This window comes from Meleagris gallopavo, chromosome 1 (genome assembly GCF_000146605.3).
Source record: "Meleagris gallopavo isolate NT-WF06-2002-E0010 breed Aviagen turkey brand Nicholas breeding stock chromosome 1, Turkey_5.1, whole genome shotgun sequence".
Taxonomy (NCBI): domain Eukaryota; kingdom Metazoa; phylum Chordata; class Aves; order Galliformes; family Phasianidae; genus Meleagris; species Meleagris gallopavo.
Window position 1 is genome coordinate 103,414,292 of NC_015011.2, and position 19,201 is coordinate 103,433,492.

Here is a 19,201-nt window from a genome sequence, read left to right on the forward strand (position 1 = left end):
CATGAATCATTAGTCCAGCTGTAAGCATTCATTCTGATTTGATCCCAAGGACTCAGCAGTGCATGATTACCCAATATATAGTTCATACTTCTCTCTTGGGCACAGCCCCATCCATAGTACTAATTCTGCCTCCCCATACTAGCATGTTTTCCATTTTCCAGTGTTTTATTCCATACCGCAGCCTATGGCCTTCAGACCTCCATCCCCATCTTCCCCATAGATCCACAGGTCCTTGCTCGGCAAAAATAAGTGTAACCCATCTGCCTTGCCCAAAGAAAGCCATATCAGCACAGGATCTAGCAAATTGTTCCCTAAGTCTTAACTCCTATTTCCTTTTTCCTTATGACCTCCAGCTTCCAATGGCATGGTAATTTGTCAGGGGAATGGTTGATTCAGCACCTGTTCTGGTTCATTGTTGTGCACATAAACCTCAAACCTGTGGTCTTTGTTCAGGTCCATGGCAACAGTCATCTTAGAAACCTCCAATGTGACATGACTTTTTGTCCTGGCAGTGTTTTCTCAAGCATTTATTATTCGCTTCTCACCTAACAGTGCAAAAAGAATCTGGGAAAAAGGGTGCAAACAATAATCTCATGCCAACTTTGCACCTGGAGGCCAGATCCCTTCTCCTGGTTGCTGGAGCCAAGCTTGGCTTACGCATGCATCTGCAGATCCATTCCCAGCAGCTCAGTTCCCTGGTCTCAGGTGTGAATGTCGCCCTGGGGTGCATGCAGAGAGCAGAGGAACAAAGCGTCAAATCCTTTTCATCCTTCTGTCATTCAGCGGGTTGGGGCTGGGTGGGCTTTGAGATCCCTTCCAAACCAAACTCCTCTGTGATTCCATGATCTCACACTTCATCAGCAGTAGTCTGAGAGACCATCCATCCAAATCCTGGCCTTGGGCAAGGGATTGTAGCAGAATGAAAAATGAAATTTGAAAAAGGTAAGCAAAAGAAAATACGTTTGAATAAAGGTAATACTGCTTCATGCTAATCAGATTTCCAGTGGTGTTGACAAATTGACTGCAGAACAGGTGAAATATCAACTGAGCCTCCTATCTTATCTCCAAAATGCAGAAATTACAAGGCCCCTTGAACTGTGTCCTGGAAATGTCCAGTATCCAAGCTGAGTTTGCTGGGACTCAGCAGGGAAACAGGAAGCCTTCAAATGAGTTTTGCTCTGTGCTCTCTGACATGAAGAAAAACACTTACAAGCTTCTGCAGGCACTTTCAGGTCCTGTGCCACAAGACCAGAACCTTACCTCAATAGATCTTTTCCTGAATGTCTGTTTTAGAAACCAAACTTTAGGTGTTGCTGAGAAAGGACATTTCTCTGCATATTAGGCATGAATTGCTGAGTACCACAGGCTGGTGTGGCAAACTAAACATCTTTCTCACCTGTTCCATGAGCACTCACTGGTGCGACTGCCTGGGAGAGGACATAGGTAAGTGCACGTCATCACAAGGGCAGGTTGACCCAGCTCAGATTTCTGTCCTATTTTCTTCTGGTTTCCCATGAAACATGACCACATCCACCCTGATTGCATGGGGCAGCTCTTCTCCCCAGAGGCCCTCGTGGCTAAACTTGGGCACAGGTAGAGGTGGCGGTAACTGCTGGCAATGCTTTCATTGTCTGCAGTATGCCTGGGTTACCATCCTCCAATTAGGATTCACCAGGATCAAAGACAAGGGCATCATCTGATTTTATGGTTCCCAAAAAGTATGAAGAATGGTGTTATACAGTGAAAACTGATCCCCCGTGGTCTGCTGGTGTACAAGAATGAGGAGAACTACCTTGCCATGGTATGCATTCAGTGTTTTGCAGCACAGCACCTGGATGCCAAGGCAAAACCACAGTAACAGCACGGACAATTGTTGGGCAAGTTAACTGGCAGTGAACCCATCCAGCAGCTGCTCACAGAGATCAACAGCCATGCTAAAACACCAGACCTACTGCCCAGCTCTCCTTCTAAAATAGCCAGGACCAAGGGCACTTGGAGCCATACCAGTAGCACCAGTTCTTCTTTCTTTCCTCCAGATCTAGGCAAACTTCCTCCCTCTCAAACTCCCTTCAATGAGAAGTGAAACAAGCAGTGTATTACCCTACACCCTCTTTATTTACTCTTTACTTATTTACTTATCTTTACTCAAAAGCTGGTGCTTTTGGGGATCTTCAGAGAACTCATTAGCCTGCTAAAATTAAAAAAAGAAAAAAAAAGTAGAAAAGGGGTGTTGCAACCTGGCTGTGGTTTTATTAGATGTGTTTGCATTCTTATTACATGTTACAGTTTCCACTCAACAAGGAGAGTGAGCACACACCTACTGTGGGGAGCAGACCAGTGCATACCAGTCAGTACCTTGCTGCATGGATGCATACTCCTTGCCTCATCTAAGGAAACACATTTAAACCCTAGAGCAGTTGTTTCAGGCTAACATATTTTATCTGGAACTCTTCAGGGGAGGGGGAAGAGGAAATCAGCAATTGCAGTGGCTGGGACAACATGGGGCAACCTGTCAAACTGCCTGCTGCTCTTGTGCGTGCCCTTACCTCGGTGCCTCTCTAAATCATAGCCTGACACAAATACATCTCCTCAACCAACACTTCTTTCTTCCATTTTTGGGACTTTAGAGGCACATTCTTGTTGGTTGTTACCAGTTGCCCAGCTAATGACTTTAAAAGTGTCCAATCAAGAGGAAGGCCACAAAAAGGGATGGAACAACTCCCTCAGGAAGACAGGCTAAGAGCTGGGGTTGTTCAGCCTGGAGAAAAAGGCACTTGGGAGACCTGACAGCAGCCTTTCAGTGTCTAAAGGGGAGGTGTAAGAAAGAAGGGGACAGACTCTTCAGCAGGGTCTGTTGTGATAGGATAAGGGGAAATGGCTTCAAACTAAAAGAGGGGAGGTTTAGACTGGATATAAAGAAGTTTTTACAGTAAGGGTGGTGAGGCAGTGGAACAGGTTGTCCAGAGAGATGGTGGATGCCCCATCCCTGGAGACACTCAAGGTCAGGCTGGACGGGCCTCTGAGCACCTGATGGAGCTGTGGGTGTCCTTGTTCTTTGCAGGGAAGCTGGACTAGGGGACCTTTAAAGGTCTCTTCCAACTTGAACAATTCTGTGATTCTATGAATATTCAGGAAGATCATCATAACAAGTGGTCCAGAAATGAAGCCCTGACAGCTGATAGTGCAGCAAAAAGGGTAGGCCCACCAGCACAGCTTCATCCCTCCCAATGTCTGCATTCACAGGGCAGCAAAATCAATGTCTCCTCCCATGCTGTAAGTTCCCTCCATGTCCTCTTCTTCCATGCACTCAGCCGATGGTGGAGTACAATCAAGAGTGAAACATGGGAGAAAAAAAGACTTTGTGAACTCTCATGGGTATTATCAGCATTCACCACAGGTGATGCTGGTCTTCAGCACTACACTTGGTTTTCCTGATCTAGCTCTCCTCCTACAGAGAGGGCACTGCTCATCTTCCTTTGCCACCAGCAGCCAGCAGCCACCGCCGCGGGCTGGCTTGGGTTGTCCCAGGGTGATGTTGTCTTCAGCAAGAGCTCCTTAATGTGTAGCCTGTGGTGGAAACAGGATGTGAAGCACAGGATGGGCGTAGCAATTACTTTTATTGCTGTCCTGAAGGTGATACTATTCAAATCATATTACTGTGTGTATTGGCTGGGAGCCAAAAGCGTGAACATTGGACCACAATAAATGTGGATCTTTTTGGTTCCCAGGTACAGAATTTTACTGCCAGTAGGTGAGTTGCAGGTGGCAAAACCTAGATGTGGCTCTGGTACAACCAGGTCCTGAAGCAGTTACAACCGCACAAAGACTGCACGTGAAGTGAGTTAAGTGATAATGAAGCAGTACTGTGGAATGCCTTGTTCTGAAGCACGCTCTGTATTGAGAGGATGGGTCTCAGCAGCTCTCAATGCCTCCCAGTGATGTACAGCACTCAGACAGCATTAGGATATGAAATTTCCTGGCAAGGGAAGAGTCTGAGAAGGGTGGGAGAGCACCAAAGACTGTGGAGGTCTGCTACACTAGAGTATGGAGAAAGCTAAAAGCACTTAGGATGATCAGCCAACAAATGTTTGAAAAGCTGCAAAAAAGAATGAAAGTAAATAAACAAAAGGGAGCCTAAACCTCACTGACTGAGACTTATCAGCAGAATCACGGGCTTGAAAACCTAGTGAGAACTAGTGAGATTCAATAAGGCCTAGCACAAGGTGTTGCACTTGGGACTGGATAGTTCTTGATATGAGTACAGACTGGGAGATAAACTCCTGGAGAGCAGCCCTGCCAAGAAGGATGTCAGGGTCCTGGTGGACACGAGCTAGCAGTGTGCTCTTGTAGCCCAAGATGCAAATGATATCCTGGGCTGCATCACAAGAGGGGTGACCAGCAGAGAGAGAGAGGGAATTGTCCTCCTCTGCTTTGCCTTTGTGAGGCCCCATTTGGAGTACCGCATCCAGGCCTAGGACCCCAAAACAAGAAGGATGGGGTGCTCTTGGAGCAGGTCCAGAGAAGGGCACAAAGGTGATCAGAGGGCTGGAGCACCTCTCCTGTGATGAAAGGTTGAGGAAGTTGGGATTGTTAGGCCTAGAGAAGAGAAGGGAGACCTCATTGTGATCTTCCAATACTTGAAAGGGAATTACAAGCAGAAGGGGGACCATGCAGTGCCATACAGTGAGTGGGCAGAATGCATTAACTGCTGAGCAGACAGCACCTTGCTTCTTCCCCACAGTCCCTGTATATGAGCAGGGATGCAACAGTGTTTTGCAAAAACAGGAGTTCAGATGAGCTCTTTCTCACACCTACACTTGGGCATAGAGAGAGAGAAACAGAACACCAGAAAGCCAGTACTAGCCCAAGGCCTGTTACTGCAATAGCAAAATGAAAGCTCTGGCTCATCCTCAGCTGCAGAAGCTTGGGCAATGCGATCTGTGGCATGCTGTGACCTGTGCAAGTCTGCATGTACTGCCTTGAGCTGAGTCCATTACCTGTACCTCCCACCCTCAGACTCCGCATCTTCCAGGAAGATAGGATGACTCGGCCAGCAACAAGTAAGTTGGAAGAAGGACATAGCAGATAGTTGCCCTGCTCATCGAGGGTACTTGGAAGGATTTTTCTACATAAAATAGCTCTGTACTTGTAACAAATCCTCCTCAGCTCATGCCTGACTCTCTGCAGAGCTCCTCCAGTACTGGCTCCTCTTGGTGCTGCAGCAGCACATCAGCTTCCTGAGCATTGTGCTTCTTGGCCTTCTTTTGCATCCCTGAGAAAAATCAGGACCCTCTGGCCCCCAATGAGGATTGCTGAGGAATGGGCACATCTCAGCTTCCCTGTCTTGAAGGTGGTTCGTTCCTGGAGTAAATTCATGTTGGTTTGTTTCTGCCAGGGCATGACCCAGTTTTCTGGGGAGAGGAAGTCACAGGGCTTGTGTGCGAGGCATCATGTGGGGGTGAGATCCTCAGTACCCCAATGTCCTCAATGACCTGTACAGTTCTGTTGCTCATCTTAGATCCAGACATTCCTTCATCCCACTTCCTCCCAGACAGGCAGGTCACTTTGGCTCAACAGGAAGGAAGTATTGCTTGAAGATATGATCCACGTTATATACCACAGGGATGACAGCGTGGAAAACAAGCTTGCACGCTGCAGAGGAAAGTGTGTATTGGAGATGCATCAAGTTCAAAGCTCACCTGGACTTGTCAGGTGCTTCAATAGCATATTGAATCTTCTATTCCTGACTCATTCCCAATCATGACTGTCTTGATAATGTACTTCTGGGTGTCCTCAGACGCTGGAAGCTAGGAGCACAGAGATTAGCTCAATTTCTACCCATCACTGAATTGGCCTCTGGAGCTGTAGAGTTGGTGACACTGAAAAATAAAATTCAAAAATATGACTAAAATAGCTGTACTAATTCATATTATTTTCTTATGCTATCTTTAAAGATAATAAAAGTTCAGTAATAAAGAGATCAGTTCCTCAGCTGATATGCCTTAGCTTATTTGGGGGTCCATATGCCTTCATTGAAAGACTGCCAAATTAATACTTTCAGCCTTGTTGTTTTGTTTGTACTCCAAACCTACTTCTTTGTTCTTCATTCCTTTTAAAAAGAAGGGTGCTACCTGGCACCAGCACAGACTTCTAGGTCTGTAGATGGAGGAAAGAAGCTGTCATCAGTGCAGGTGCTGAGTGCTTGTTCCTGTTGAAGGAATAAGTTAGTATAGCTGCTCACCTCTTGCCATCTGCACCACCATGGGATCCAGCACTCCCATCCTTCTCCTCGCCTAAACATCTAGTCTACTCCAAAACCTTTGTTATCTTTGTAGAGAAATGTACCTGAATCCTTCCTGCAAGTGACATGATATCCTTGCTGTCCTGACTTGGGGAGGACAAGAAGGGATCATACATCCTTCACCTTGGTGTGATAGATGAGGGGAGTCTGTCTTACAGCACTTTTACTGCTGACACTAATCATAATCACTAGAAAGCAAGACCTTCTGGAGGACAAACTGTGCTAAGAGATGGACTCATTAGACTTCGTGACTACCTTTCTCTCTCAATTAGCGGGGAAGCTCCAAACACAGTCCCAGGGAGTGAAGCAAATCCCATCTTTGGTATAGATTTGAGCCTGTCCCACTTGTAGTCCCCATATTGTTGAGGGGATCGGATGGACATAATTACCAATGGGGATGTTATCAGTGTTTATATGTTTCCATTTGGTTTTGTTTCCAAGAAAAAGGGTCATCAAATGCCCTTTTTTTGAATCCATGCTCTAGCTCGAGAGAGAGGTTGGGACACAGCCAGCGTACATCTGCAGCTCAGCCTGATGCAAGGCAAGACAGACATGCCTGTGGGTGTTTTGTATTCTTCACTGTGTTTTGTTCTATGGAGAGATCATGACTTTAGACCAGAAATGCTCTCAGTGCCATGTATCACTTCGGGAGCTGGCAGTTAGCTGGATAACAGCTCCCACATCCTGACAGTAGAGCAGGTAATACATGGATGGGGGAAGCACAGTGGGGAGCTCATCCCAGCCTTGCTTCTGGGAGCTCTTACATCTCTTTTTCCCCAACCAGTAGCTCCCCGCTTCTGATTATCTTCCTATTTATGGCTCTGCGCTTGTTAGCCAAAGGTGCAGCTCATCTAACAAGTTGCTGGTACATTCAAAGCACTGTGTGCTATCCAGAGAAGATTAAACATGAAAAAACAAATAGTTTGAATTGAGTTCCTCAGCAAGATTTATGAATCTGTCTAACTGCAATTTAATAGCAGTAATTGCTGCTGCCTGCTGAAGGCAGATGTACTCTGCTGTCATGGGTCCTGCTTACCATTGCCTTTAACATTCCTGTTCCCTCCCACCTTTTGGCACTGAAGGAAATCCAGCCTACTTTAGTGTGAGCTTTCCTCTTCCAAGAAGTGCCTTCAGTTTTGTTCTGGTTATAGAAAGCAACCCAGCAACAGCAGTCTGTGGCCCCCATCACAAAACCTGAATTAAATCTGTGATGTTGCAAGCTGTGGCTGGTGCTTTATGTTGATCTCAGAGGGAGACTTGATTGTGAAGGGGTATAACTTGTGCTGTTTTGCCATGTGGAGGGTGGATGAATGGAATAAAACACCCCTGCCCAGCTGGCAGAACAGGATGTAAGAGGTTGCGGCAGGAGGATGCAAGATGAAAGATAGCAAGGTTGCTTCATCCAGCATCCTCTTTCCTATTCCCATCTACTTTCTTTCCCCATCCTTTCACCAGGAGGGTAGAGCAGGAAGAGCAGGGATGTAAGTGTGCACTACCAGGAGACATAACTACCCATCCTCTTCCCTCTGGCATGGTGAGGTGGCATCAACCAAATACATTTGGGGGGAGCAGGTACAGAGCTGCTTTCTTTCCTCCTCCTGTAGATTTTAAAATGACACACCTATGACGAATAACCAAAAATCACCCCAGGCCCACATCTAACTTACACAGGCTACATCCAGCAGCAAGCACCTGCCTGAAACAATCTTCATGCTTTATTGTGGCCCATACTGAGCCAACTGAATCCTGGTCAACATTACCAGCACTCTCTGCAAGATGAAGTACACAGCCACCTGCCTTGAGCCCCCATGTCCTACAAGCCTTGTATACAGACAGTATCCTGTTACCACATTACTTTGTTGACACTCCCTCTATGCATAATGTGTCTGTGATTACTTGCCAGAGGCAAGAAGCAGAAGCCACTCCTCTTCTCTGCTCCTTAAATAGTTAAATGCTTTGGTCAGCTGGGAGCAAGCCTGACAGCTGGAAGAGGTGCTGCTCCCAGGACTGAGCCAAGGCTGCATGTAAGTAAGGTGTCTGGGCAAGTATAACATTTCATAGCTGTTGTTTTGACTTCCTCTATGTAGTAATAAATAGACACTGCTTCAAATTTAATTTCTCCAATATTTTGGATACACTCACTGGATCTTTTTTCCCGCTAAAATGCTGTCCTCTTCAAAACAACAAGGTTTATCACTCAAGCTACTGGTCATTTTTGGAAAAACTTTTGAAAATTAGCTAGATATGGCATAATGCATGCAGCTCTGACAGTGTTTTTGTATCTTCTTGTGTGTTTGTGTATGTGGAGAGAGGTGAAGTTTAAGCACATGTATATGTACGTGCATTTTTGTGTGTGGATTTGTGCCTACAAAGACAGATGATAGAAGCATGTATATATGGTTGGTATGTGTGGAACACAACCTTCCACACAGACAGAAAATGGTCAAAATGAAAAATAATGCAGCCTTTAAGGTGTGGAAAAGCCGTGGAGAAGGGAAAGGATAGAACGGGAAGGAGTCCCACCATGGAAAGAAAGGCAGATTTATAATGTATCTAATTCAAGGATGGGAAGGAGATACAGATGTTTGAGGTCTCGAGGAGTGCTGATGAACAGAGGCTCTAAGGGTATATGGATCTGCAGACCAGGGGCACAGCACGAGACCTGTTTTCTCTCTCCTAGAGGCCTGGTGTGGCACAACCGCAGACCCTAATCCTTCCCTAGTCAGCACCAAAGGCAGATCCTACACTAGGTTTCCTCTTTCTCATTTTTGAGTGAATACTCAGGTTCTGTTTTTCTATGGTGCTGCAGTTGTGCTTGGCCCCCACTGTCTGCTGGTTAAAAAACCCTACTGTGCTGCGTGCTTGGCCTGGGGGGAATTTGGAAGCCATTAAAGCGAGCGGGCAGCACTTTGCCCTTTCAGCTCATTATGTCATTTGCCTTAGGCCTCTCATTATTGTTTTCTGGGGGTTGGTACCTGCCCTGTTGTTTTATTCTGTTGAATTTTGTACAGGAGGAAAAACCGTAACAATACATAAATGCATCCCCCACACAAGTTTTATGTGCATGCAGGATTTTACTGTGCTGAGGTGGCAAATGGCTCAGTGATACCCTTCATTGCAGACATTTTAAGTACCAGTCCAATATAGCTTCACTTCTTGAGAGCACAAAGCACTGTATTCTTGGCTGTAACAGTACAAAAAGGACACACAAAACTATTAGTATCCAAGGGAGGGCTACATAGATGGTGAGAGGCTTGGAAGGGATAAGAGCGGCTGAGGCCTGTCAGTGTGCAGAACTGAGGAGCTGAGGGAAGGCCTCATGGCGGCTGCAGCTCCTCACAGGGAGTGGAGGGGCAGCTCTCTGCTCTCTGTGACAGCGACGGAATGCAAGCATGCAAGAGTTCAGCACGTTTCTGATTTTTGGATGGTGCTCTTGGAAGTTAGACTCAGTCTTTATAGGTCTCTTCCAACTCAGGATATTCTATGATTCTTTATGATTCTTTAGAATGTGGTGCTTTGTTCTAAATTTTTGAAACCCAGAAATTTGTGCTCATCAGTAAAGGACTGATCCTGCTTCAGAGGTGACAGGAGTCATGGGAGCCAAGAGTCTGGGCCGCGGTCATAGAGAATCCCTCTGTCAAGCAGACAAAGGGCCATTGGTACAACCCTGAGCTTTGGTCCTCTGCTAGTGTTGCAGTTCACCATGGCATTAGCCACAAAACCAAGGGCAGTTGGCATAGCAGAATAGTTTGAAGAGGCCATGGCAACATCTTCACTTCTTACCCTGCAGTAGTAAATCTCCACCTGCCTCTGTGAGTGGGTTCCGTATAAACTTTTTGCTCAACTCATGGAACTGCCTGCGGTGGTTATCTGGCTATTAATAGATTCCAGGCAGAGCAGTCACCTCCCAGCCAGCATAGTAAACACCTTCATTAGAGGATAATAGTTGCAAGAAGGAGGAAACCTAACCAGGAATAGCTATTTTAATCATCCAGGATGTTCAAGCAATTGCAGACACCCAGTCAGTTCTTCAGCGCTCAGGTGACCAGCTCATCCTAGCCAGATGGAGAGGAAATGCCTTCCTTCCTTGAATCAGGAACACTTACCATCCCAGTACAAGGCACAAGGACAAAAGGTCCACTGCCACCAGTGCCTGTTCTGGAGAGATCAAGCAGGATGAGAAAGGAAAGGAGGCTGCCAGCTGGGAACCTAGCTGAGATTTTCCATGGGTAACGTTCTAGACTTTATCAGAAAATTTTCAGAGCCTTTTATTCTGTTATCCAGCTCTTTAAATGATTAAATGAGATTTGTGGAAGTGGTCCAGCCTTCAAGTGTTGTAAATCCCCAGAGTTTTATAGTTGCACTGTCAGTTGTACAGTCCCTTTGCAGCAGAAGGGCTTAGTAGGTCAACCAGTGCTGGCTGCAAAGTAATGAAAACAGAAGCAGGAAAGTAAATGACTTAAAATTAGTGGAAGTTACATATTTGGGATAAAACTCTTGGCTTCTATTTAATTTCCCTATTTCAAGGGAAAAACCTCATGGGCAGATTTTCACAAAGCTTTTCTAAGATTGACATATGCTTCTCAAAAAAAGGGATTTCAGATAACTCAAAATTACACATGGGTTTGTATTAAAAATGGAAAATTGTTGCTGCCAAAAAAAAGAAGAAGAAAGAAAAGACCATTATTTGGATATGGTGCTGAGAAACAGAGTCAAAACTTTAGATTTTTGAAAATAAAATTTCTTCATGATTTGCACAGAGACAATATATTAAGTCATTCTTGTGCTGCAGATTACTTTTAAGAAGCTCGTAAAGAAGTCAACCCTATGAAATGTGATTTGGCAGGAAATTATTTATCTCTCAAGTTTCCTTCTCAGCAAGATAACAAACTTATATCCGCTTGGTTTTATTTAGTTCTTTGCAACAGCTCCTTTTCAGTTCAGCTTCTTTTACTGAAGATGATTTAATGTCTCTGTACTTGCGAGCCAGTGCTCTAACACCTTGGTGGCAATGTCGTTTGCATTATGGTGGTACCTAAGAGTGAGTCATCCCTTTTCCCCTGAGATAGTCGCTGGAATTGATAGTGTTGTTCCTTCATCCTGATTTTAATGCTACGTCACTAGCAAAACAAAGTCAGCATACAGGAGTAGCATGTGCCCATGTGTGTGCATGCACATCTTTCATGCATAGGACAACAGTGCTTAATTCTCTTGATTCCTGCGTTAACTTCCTGCTGACTTTCACAGTAACTCTGTGCATGCAAGCTGTGCAGCCAATAGGTATCTGAGTGCAGATAGTTACACAACAGAGGAGGGGAACAATGTGCAAGACCTGTGCTTGAAGACACAAAGGTCAGGGGTGCTTTAATCAGCTGATTTGGTTCCTTTGTTCTGTTTTGTTTAGATTTGCAGCCGGAGTGGAAAGGGAAAATGGCTTTCAGCAACCACACAAATGGCAGTTCAATCATGCCAAAATTATTCCATATGTATGTGGAGCAAAAGAAGACCCTTCGATTCAACAACCACAGCAACCCAGCCTTGGAGTTGCAGGAGGAGATAATGGCATCTTTCTATATCCTCATCATTGTTGGTTTTTTTGGCTTTCTTCTCTTTGTCATGATGCTCAGCAACATTGTTTCCAGCAAGCCTGAAAACTACATTGACTATCTCTATTCTGGGAAGTTTAATCCTCAGAGAAGCAAAGTGGAGCTTTCAGAAAAGGAGAGCAAAGACACTTTTGTTATCATCAATGCTGCTGCCTTAATGGATCTGCAAAAGCAGGACATCAAGTATATCACCGGGCTGGAGGCACTGAGCACAGATGCAGTTCTGAGGAATGTATGAAACTTCTTTTTTATTATTACTCTTCTGTTGTCTGTAAGGAGATCCAATAGGGATATTTTTTCATTTATGAAAGTGAGAAAGGAAAATCTGTGCTAGGGCAGATGCAGACTGGTCTTGTGCAAGCTTTCCACATGATAACTGTGAAGGTTCCCAAGCACAATGAGCAACCTGTGCTATTTCAGCCATGGTCCTTTGGAGGACAGGCTAGGAATCAAGTCCTTACTGGCCTACCTCCTTCATGGCTGCATTTATCGCGTGCTTTTCTAACTTCCCTCTCAGGAAAATGGAAGACTGTTGCTTCAAGCAGGGCATTGTTTCTAGTTGGGGCATTGCTGTTATGCCTGTTTGCTGTTATTAAGGATTTATTTATTTGGGAAGTTGAAGCTATCGGTGAGCCCATTGGATTTGTGCTCTGCAAGCAGAGAGAGCCACAACAGCCTCTGCATCCACCTTCACCATTATGCTGGGCAGCCATGGAGCTAAGTCCATGGTCAGTCTTCTCGAAAGGGAGGTTACCTGGAGGCACACGCAAAACTTGAACTTATTTGCTTGCTTGGCAGGCTTGGTCTGCAGTGGGTTTTTGACATTGGTCATGCATTTCTCAGCAGTGCTCTTCCTGCGCATTGAACCTTTCCCATAGCCCAGAGCAACGAAGTGGTCCAAGACATCCTGATATCTCCCCAAAGCCTCTCACAGGACTTACCTGTCCATCATCAGGATTTAGGAGCCACAGTCTTAGGGCTGTGCTGCTGTTGCATCAGTAATCCCAGGCGGATTCCTTCAGTCCAGTGCTAATCCCTTCAACATGAAATCCCACAAGCCCCCAGCCTCTGCTGCTTCTTTTTGGTGGTAGCCAGTAAGCAGGAGCCTGGCATGGAAGCTTGAGGGTGCTTTCTGCCTTGATGCTGAACACCATGCCTCAGTAGGCACAAGAAGATGCAGTTTGCTCACCACACAGATCAGGGATGTTTATCCCAAGTCCTGCAGAGCTCTGGCACACAGTTGCTGAGGACAATAGCTTTGGGGAGGCGCTCATCAGCAGTGGACTTCAGCTTGCAATTACCGGTCCTTGCATTCATTGGAAAAGTCTCAGGAGTTTGGAAACTACTGGTGAACTCATGTTCACCAGAAGATGAGGGCATTTTGAAGCAAAAATCCTATTAAGTCCTTTAAAACTATATGACTGTGGGGTGATGTTGCTGGTTCCACTCAAACACCTTTGTGTTTCTGTGTGTTTTTACTTTCTGTTACTGATAGAAAGTTATCAACAATTTGGTACTCTAAAAAGCATTTCTTTTGTTTTCTCCTCTAATTTTTCTTCTACAGGTTGTCCTATTGTAGCTTTGTGTTTGCTATCTTTTTTTTTTTAATCATTTTCTGGCACAATGTACTGTTATTATTGTGAGTTTTTTGCCACTTTTTGCCTGAAAATAATTTACTTCATGTGGGCCATATCCTTCAAGGAAATTTCCACAGCCTGATCCTGTAAGACATGTTTCAAGGCTGATGCTTCCAGCCACTAGCCAAGATGAAACCCATACCAGTCTCTTGGCTTTCCACACTTCTTGCTTGAATTCCAGAGATTCAGCTTTCCAACGCAGGCATTTCCTTTTTTGGACAGGTGCATAGTCCCCAGACACTGTCTCTAGCAGAGACCAATTAGGCAGTTCTGTCAGTTTTGGACCCCACTACCTTTGACTTCATCACGGCGTCTGGTTTAATAACTTCGTGCTTTGAACCATAATCTACTGTTTATGCACACTGCTCCTGACTGCACTTGGTAGCCATGCTCCCGTTACCACAGCTCAGCTGTTCAGATCTTAAGGTGTTTTGAAGGTGGAAAAAACACTTGCACTTCCAGATTTGTTCCTTCTATGGGTGTTTTTCACAAGAAGGCAAATACTGCAGTCCATTTTGAAGAAAGATAGATTTCTTCACTGATTTCTGTCACTAGATAGCTGGCTGCTGCAGTGACAATTTCTCCTCCTTTGTAGACTCGATTTATCTATTTATCTATTTTCCAGTCATGCAACGGTGTCACCTAGCAGAATCAAATCCGTTTTTCCATGAGTGTTTGATACAAGCTTCAGACATCCATCACTACACAGAGTTCTGTGCAGTGAAATTTCACCTCCTTCAGCAGTGGCCTCTGCTTTTCATGACAGGCTGCATGGGAAGGCATGCAAGGGAAACACCAGAATACCAAGTGAACTCAAATGTGCTGTTTATCTCCCTGAAATTCAGCTTCTGAAAACTAATTTATTGCTAACTTACGGCTGACATGTTGGTTGATATCCCCTTGGGTCTCTCCTTGAAAGAGCCTGTTGCTGCTCACATCGATAATCTGCTCTGCAATCTGGGCATGCAGGAGAGGTGGGCCCTTCCCCAGCCTGTGCTCACCATGCAGCAGGGTCTCTACATTGTGTTCTCAGCACTTGAATCAGACTGAGCATTGGTAACAGATCCAGTGTCTCTGTCTCCTTCACAAATTGAGGCACACTCATCAACTCTATGCCAGCTCCATACTGGGGTGAAATTCTGGGTGTGATCCTCCCATTCTGTGCTCTGTGAAGGAATTTTTCCTTCCCTTTTCCCTTCCCTGTTTCAGGGACATGCAAATGTGTACATGCTACTTTAGCCACATCTGCTAAAAAACTTCAGCTCCTGAAGATGCTCCATTCCTACACTTTCCAAGCAATAGAGTGAACTGTGTCTCTGGTGCCACCAATGGAGAAGTGCTAAGCTCAACCTCTGTGGAGAATCCCTAATGCAGGAAAACAAATTTCATCAGTTTTCACAAAGTGCCTCACAGATCTTTGTGGGAATCCTTCAGCTGTTGTGCTAGTTCTGTTCTGAGAAATTTGGCACTGTTACTTGAGATACTGGCTCAATTTATTTTCCAAAGTTTTCACCTTTCTCTGTGTTTCCATCATTGGGCCATCACTGATTTTGGCAAGTGCTTCTGTTATTGGTTCCATCATGGATCCAGAGCTAAAATTACATAATTCTGGAAATTCTCTTTTGATATCAGAAGCATTGCTTTGGCGTGAGACTTTAGCTGGTGCTCAGTATGCCATCTGATAGACAGGAGTGAAAATAGATTATTGAAATTGGGAATGGCATTTTTTAGAAAAAAATATTGGAAAAAAACACAACACAGATTTTGTGTAGAATAATATTCCCAAGTATTAGTATTTTTTTAAAAAATCAATCTTACATGACACTTTATTTAGATAAAAATAAAATACTAAATTTCAAATTCAGCAACTTGATTTCAGCTGCTACTCCTAATATAAAGTAGCAGCAGAAACGCTAACTGGTTGCCTAACATCGTACCCACTGCTGTTTGTATTTCATTGTGTTCCATATTTCATTATGTTTTTATTCTGGACATTAAAATAAAAGATTTGTGATGATTTTTAACTTGTGTAAATGTGGTGACTGGTGACCTAATGACATAATTACTACTGAAATGGGTAATTGGCATGTAACCAATAATTGGTAACCTAATTGCTTCGTTAATAGGGACTTTGTTTGTGGGTAATTGGTAAATTTGTCATTTTGCTAAGTGAAACAATTGAGCTCGGTACAGCACCCAGAGATAGCATGAAGAAAGGTGAGCCTTCACCTTCTTTTCATGGGGAGCAGGAGGCCACTGCAGCTGGACAGCTGGTGAAACACTCCACATGGCACTGAGCCCACAGTGATGTGGGTTTGTGTCTTAGACTACTGCCTTCTGTCTGCTGTCCAAGTGTTTTTAATAACATTGAGATGCTGGGACTATGAATAATTGTTTTTTAAAGCACGTTAGCAGATGGGTTTCTGTTATATACATGACAGGAACAGAGTAGAACCCAGTTCTCAAATAATTCCTCTGATCAGGAGGTGTGAGCAGTTCATCACTCCTGTCTCACTAAATGTCAGCAGTTAGCACTATCATTAGTATCTTTTTAACCACTAAGGCACAGACCAGTTTGTGAGAGCTGATGGAAACAGGGCTCACAGGCACAATGGTGCCACCTGACAGGCTGGGATGGACACAGTGTCCTTCTGGGGCAGCAACAAAAGGCAGAGGCACAGACCTTGCCCATCCTCCTAAGTAGAAAGGCTGGTGTGTGGCTCCTTCATCCATCTTGCTAAGTCCTTTCATTGTCACATGAAAGCAAAAATAGCCTTTGTCCCTTAGCTTTTGGCCTGATATTGCAAAAATACAAGAGTCTGGAGAGTTAGAGGAACACTTTCAGGACTGTTCACTGTAGGGAGCCTAATCTGAGAAAGATCAAACCCAGTTTTCCCAGACAACTGCAGTTATACCTATGTGTGTGGTCCAATTGAGAGGAGGACCATGCTTTTTAAACAAGCCTCCTGATGGCTGCAGCTTTCCTTGCTTTGCATCACTGATCAGCCCCAGAGAATGCAAATCAGTTGGGCACCACAGCTTTCATTCCCTGGGGAGCCCGCTGGGGACAGCAGTAGACTAGTGCTTCTTGCCCTTGACTGGAGTTGGGATGGGCCTCAGAGGGATGAAGTGGGCAGTGTGGGAGAGCCTGGCACAATCTGGAGGCCTAAGGGACAAGCTTGGTGAGAGGTGAGAGTGGAGAGGAGGATTACCTCACTCTGTTAAGATGCTACCACCATTACCCCCCTGCCCTGTTTTCTACTGATATCTACTGACAATCAGAAGGTAATTAAAAAGCAAGAGAAACAAAAGGAAAACACACTTTTTATGAGCCTATCTCAAGGATGGCAGTCTCCAACTCATTCACAATTTAGTAAATCCTCTCTGGAGAGGACAGAAGGAACCTTCCATTAAGGACCTATTTAGGCAACAAGAGATATGATCTGCAGTTCCAGTGGGTGTCATGGATGGATTGCTGGTCATAGCCACAAAAGACAATTACAGAATGGTACAAGCAACCAATAATTCCAGTAGGACTACTCGTGTCACAGAATCACAGAATAACAGAGTGGCACGGGTTGGAAGGGACCTCAAGGATCAAGAATCTCCAACCCCATTGCCACAGGCAGGGCCACCAACCTCCCCATTTAATACTAGTCTAGGTTGCTCAGGGCTCCATCCAACCTAGCCTTGAACACACTCAGGGATGGGGCATACACTCCTGATTTATTAGGAGAAAATTATATCACAGTGTGAAATACTAATAAAGATAAATCAATATTATTTTGTAGTATATTCTCATGTGAATATGAATTGTAGATTCTAGTGGGTTTTTCATATGTTTGCAGTCTGACATTGCCATCATTCTGCATCTGATTAACAGTTAAATCATACATGCTTCTTTCTGGGGGTAAACCATTCATCTTTGTTGTGGTTGAACCCATCAGGAAGCTGAACACCACTTGCCATTGCTCACTCCCCAACTTTGTGTGCACTAAATGAGAAAGTGAAAAGACTCTAAAAACCAGATTAGCTCTAAAAATACATCACCCTGAAGTGGTGTCTGAGGCATTGATAATTTCTTCTCCCTTCAAAGCCTGAAGATGTGCAGGTTGACCATGGCGAACCTCCCATGGGGAGCTACAGTGTTGGGCTCCAGGCACACTTATGCCTCTTGCCTACAAGACAGTGGCCTTATGATCAGCCACCTGGAAGCCCCACAGTTGCTGCCGGATGGGTGTGACATCACAGGCACCACCAGGGCAACCACACACAGCACTTTTGTGTGAGCACAGCAGCTTCCAACTCCTGTATCCCTTTAGAAGCCAACATGAAGCGCTTTGCAAACCCGCTTCTCAGGCACATAATTCCGAGGGGATGCTTTGATGATGCTTCAAAGACACAGTGCTTGCAGTATTTAAGAACTCTGAGGGCACTGCAGCGTAATGGTTTCAACACTATCTTCTTAGGGGAAACAGATATTTCAGAAAGTCTTGTAACAGGAGAAAAAATAGCTGAGGAAGCCAGCCTACACTGGCCAGTATGGACACTTGTTCATGCTGGCAGCAGCCAAGGGTGGGTGCCATGGAGGTACAAACTGCTGTTAAGAAATGAACTGCCCACTCAAAAACAGAATGGTGTCTTCCAGGAGTTGTGTGATTCTCTGACCATGTCCTATGGGAAATGCATAATTGTGACAAGAGATAAAAGGCAGCTGACAGGTGTAGGGGCAAAGAACAGCAAGGAGCAGGAGATGGGATTGTTGCCTTCAGTCCCACCAGTAATCTACATGTCCAGCATCAAGTGTTGCCCTGAGACTGCTAGAGCCAATGGCCATGAGCTTCTTGCTGTGCCTCCATCTTACACCTACCTCTATCCAATGGATGTTGCCTGGTCTTCTCTGAAATGGTTTATTATAAACAACAGGAAGGACTTTGCCCTGAGGTCTGTTGAGAATACCCACTCCTACAGATGTATCCTCTTCAGTGATCTGATTATTAAAGGAATAGAGAAGATGACCCCAAACAAATGGAAGATAGCGATTAACAAAGTGAAGAAATGGGAAAACTACTACCTCGATTCATTTTCTTAAATGCTTCTTCCTATTTTCAGGCCTCAGATGTGCTTTGATACAGGTTCCTGCTCTGGTGATCCCTTTTGTTCAAAGGATATAAACTTTAAAAGCAATGTCAATTATACTAATAAAAGAGATCATTTTAAATCTGAATATCATATTCCAGTTGTTTTCCAAGACTAGGCTATGTGCTATACTTGCACCAGGAGGTGACAATTAATTTCTCTTATTGCAAAAAAATCACATAATCATAGAACCATTAAGGTTGGAAAAGACCTCTGAGATCACGTACTCCAGCTACCAACCCATCCCTACCACGCCCACTGACCATGTCCCTCAGTGCCACATCCAAATGGTTCTTGAACATTTTCAGGGAGAGTGATTGGTCCAGTGCCTCACCACTCCTTCTGAGAAGAAATTGTTCCTAATACCCAACATGAACCTCTCCTGGTGCAACTTGAGGCCCTCTCATCCTGACGCTGTTACCTGGGAGAAGAGGCCAACACCTGCCTCACCACTGTCTCTTTTCAGGTGATTGTAAGAAGATACAAGGTTTCCTCTGAGTCTCCTCTTCTCCAGACTG

The 19,201-nt window shown here is 44.7% G+C and overlaps 1 protein-coding gene across 1 annotated transcript; it reads left to right on the top strand.

Annotated features, from left to right (window-relative positions):
- Positions 1-17,787: 17,787 nt before the first annotated feature.
- Positions 17,788-18,776, top strand: FAM243A (family with sequence similarity 243 member A). Its single transcript, XM_010723361.3, has one exon. It carries the CDS (start codon positions 17,875-17,877, stop codon positions 18,634-18,636), a length of 762 nt encoding a protein of 253 aa, XP_010721663.1. The 5' UTR covers positions 17,788-17,874; the 3' UTR covers positions 18,637-18,776.
- Positions 18,777-19,201: the final 425 nt, after the last annotated feature.

Bases quoted from the DNA above. Each gene is read 5' to 3' on its own strand.
- FAM243A (XM_010723361.3), top strand. From the start codon at position 17,875: ATGAAGCGCTTTGCAAACCCGCTTCTCAGGCACATAATTCCGAGGGGA.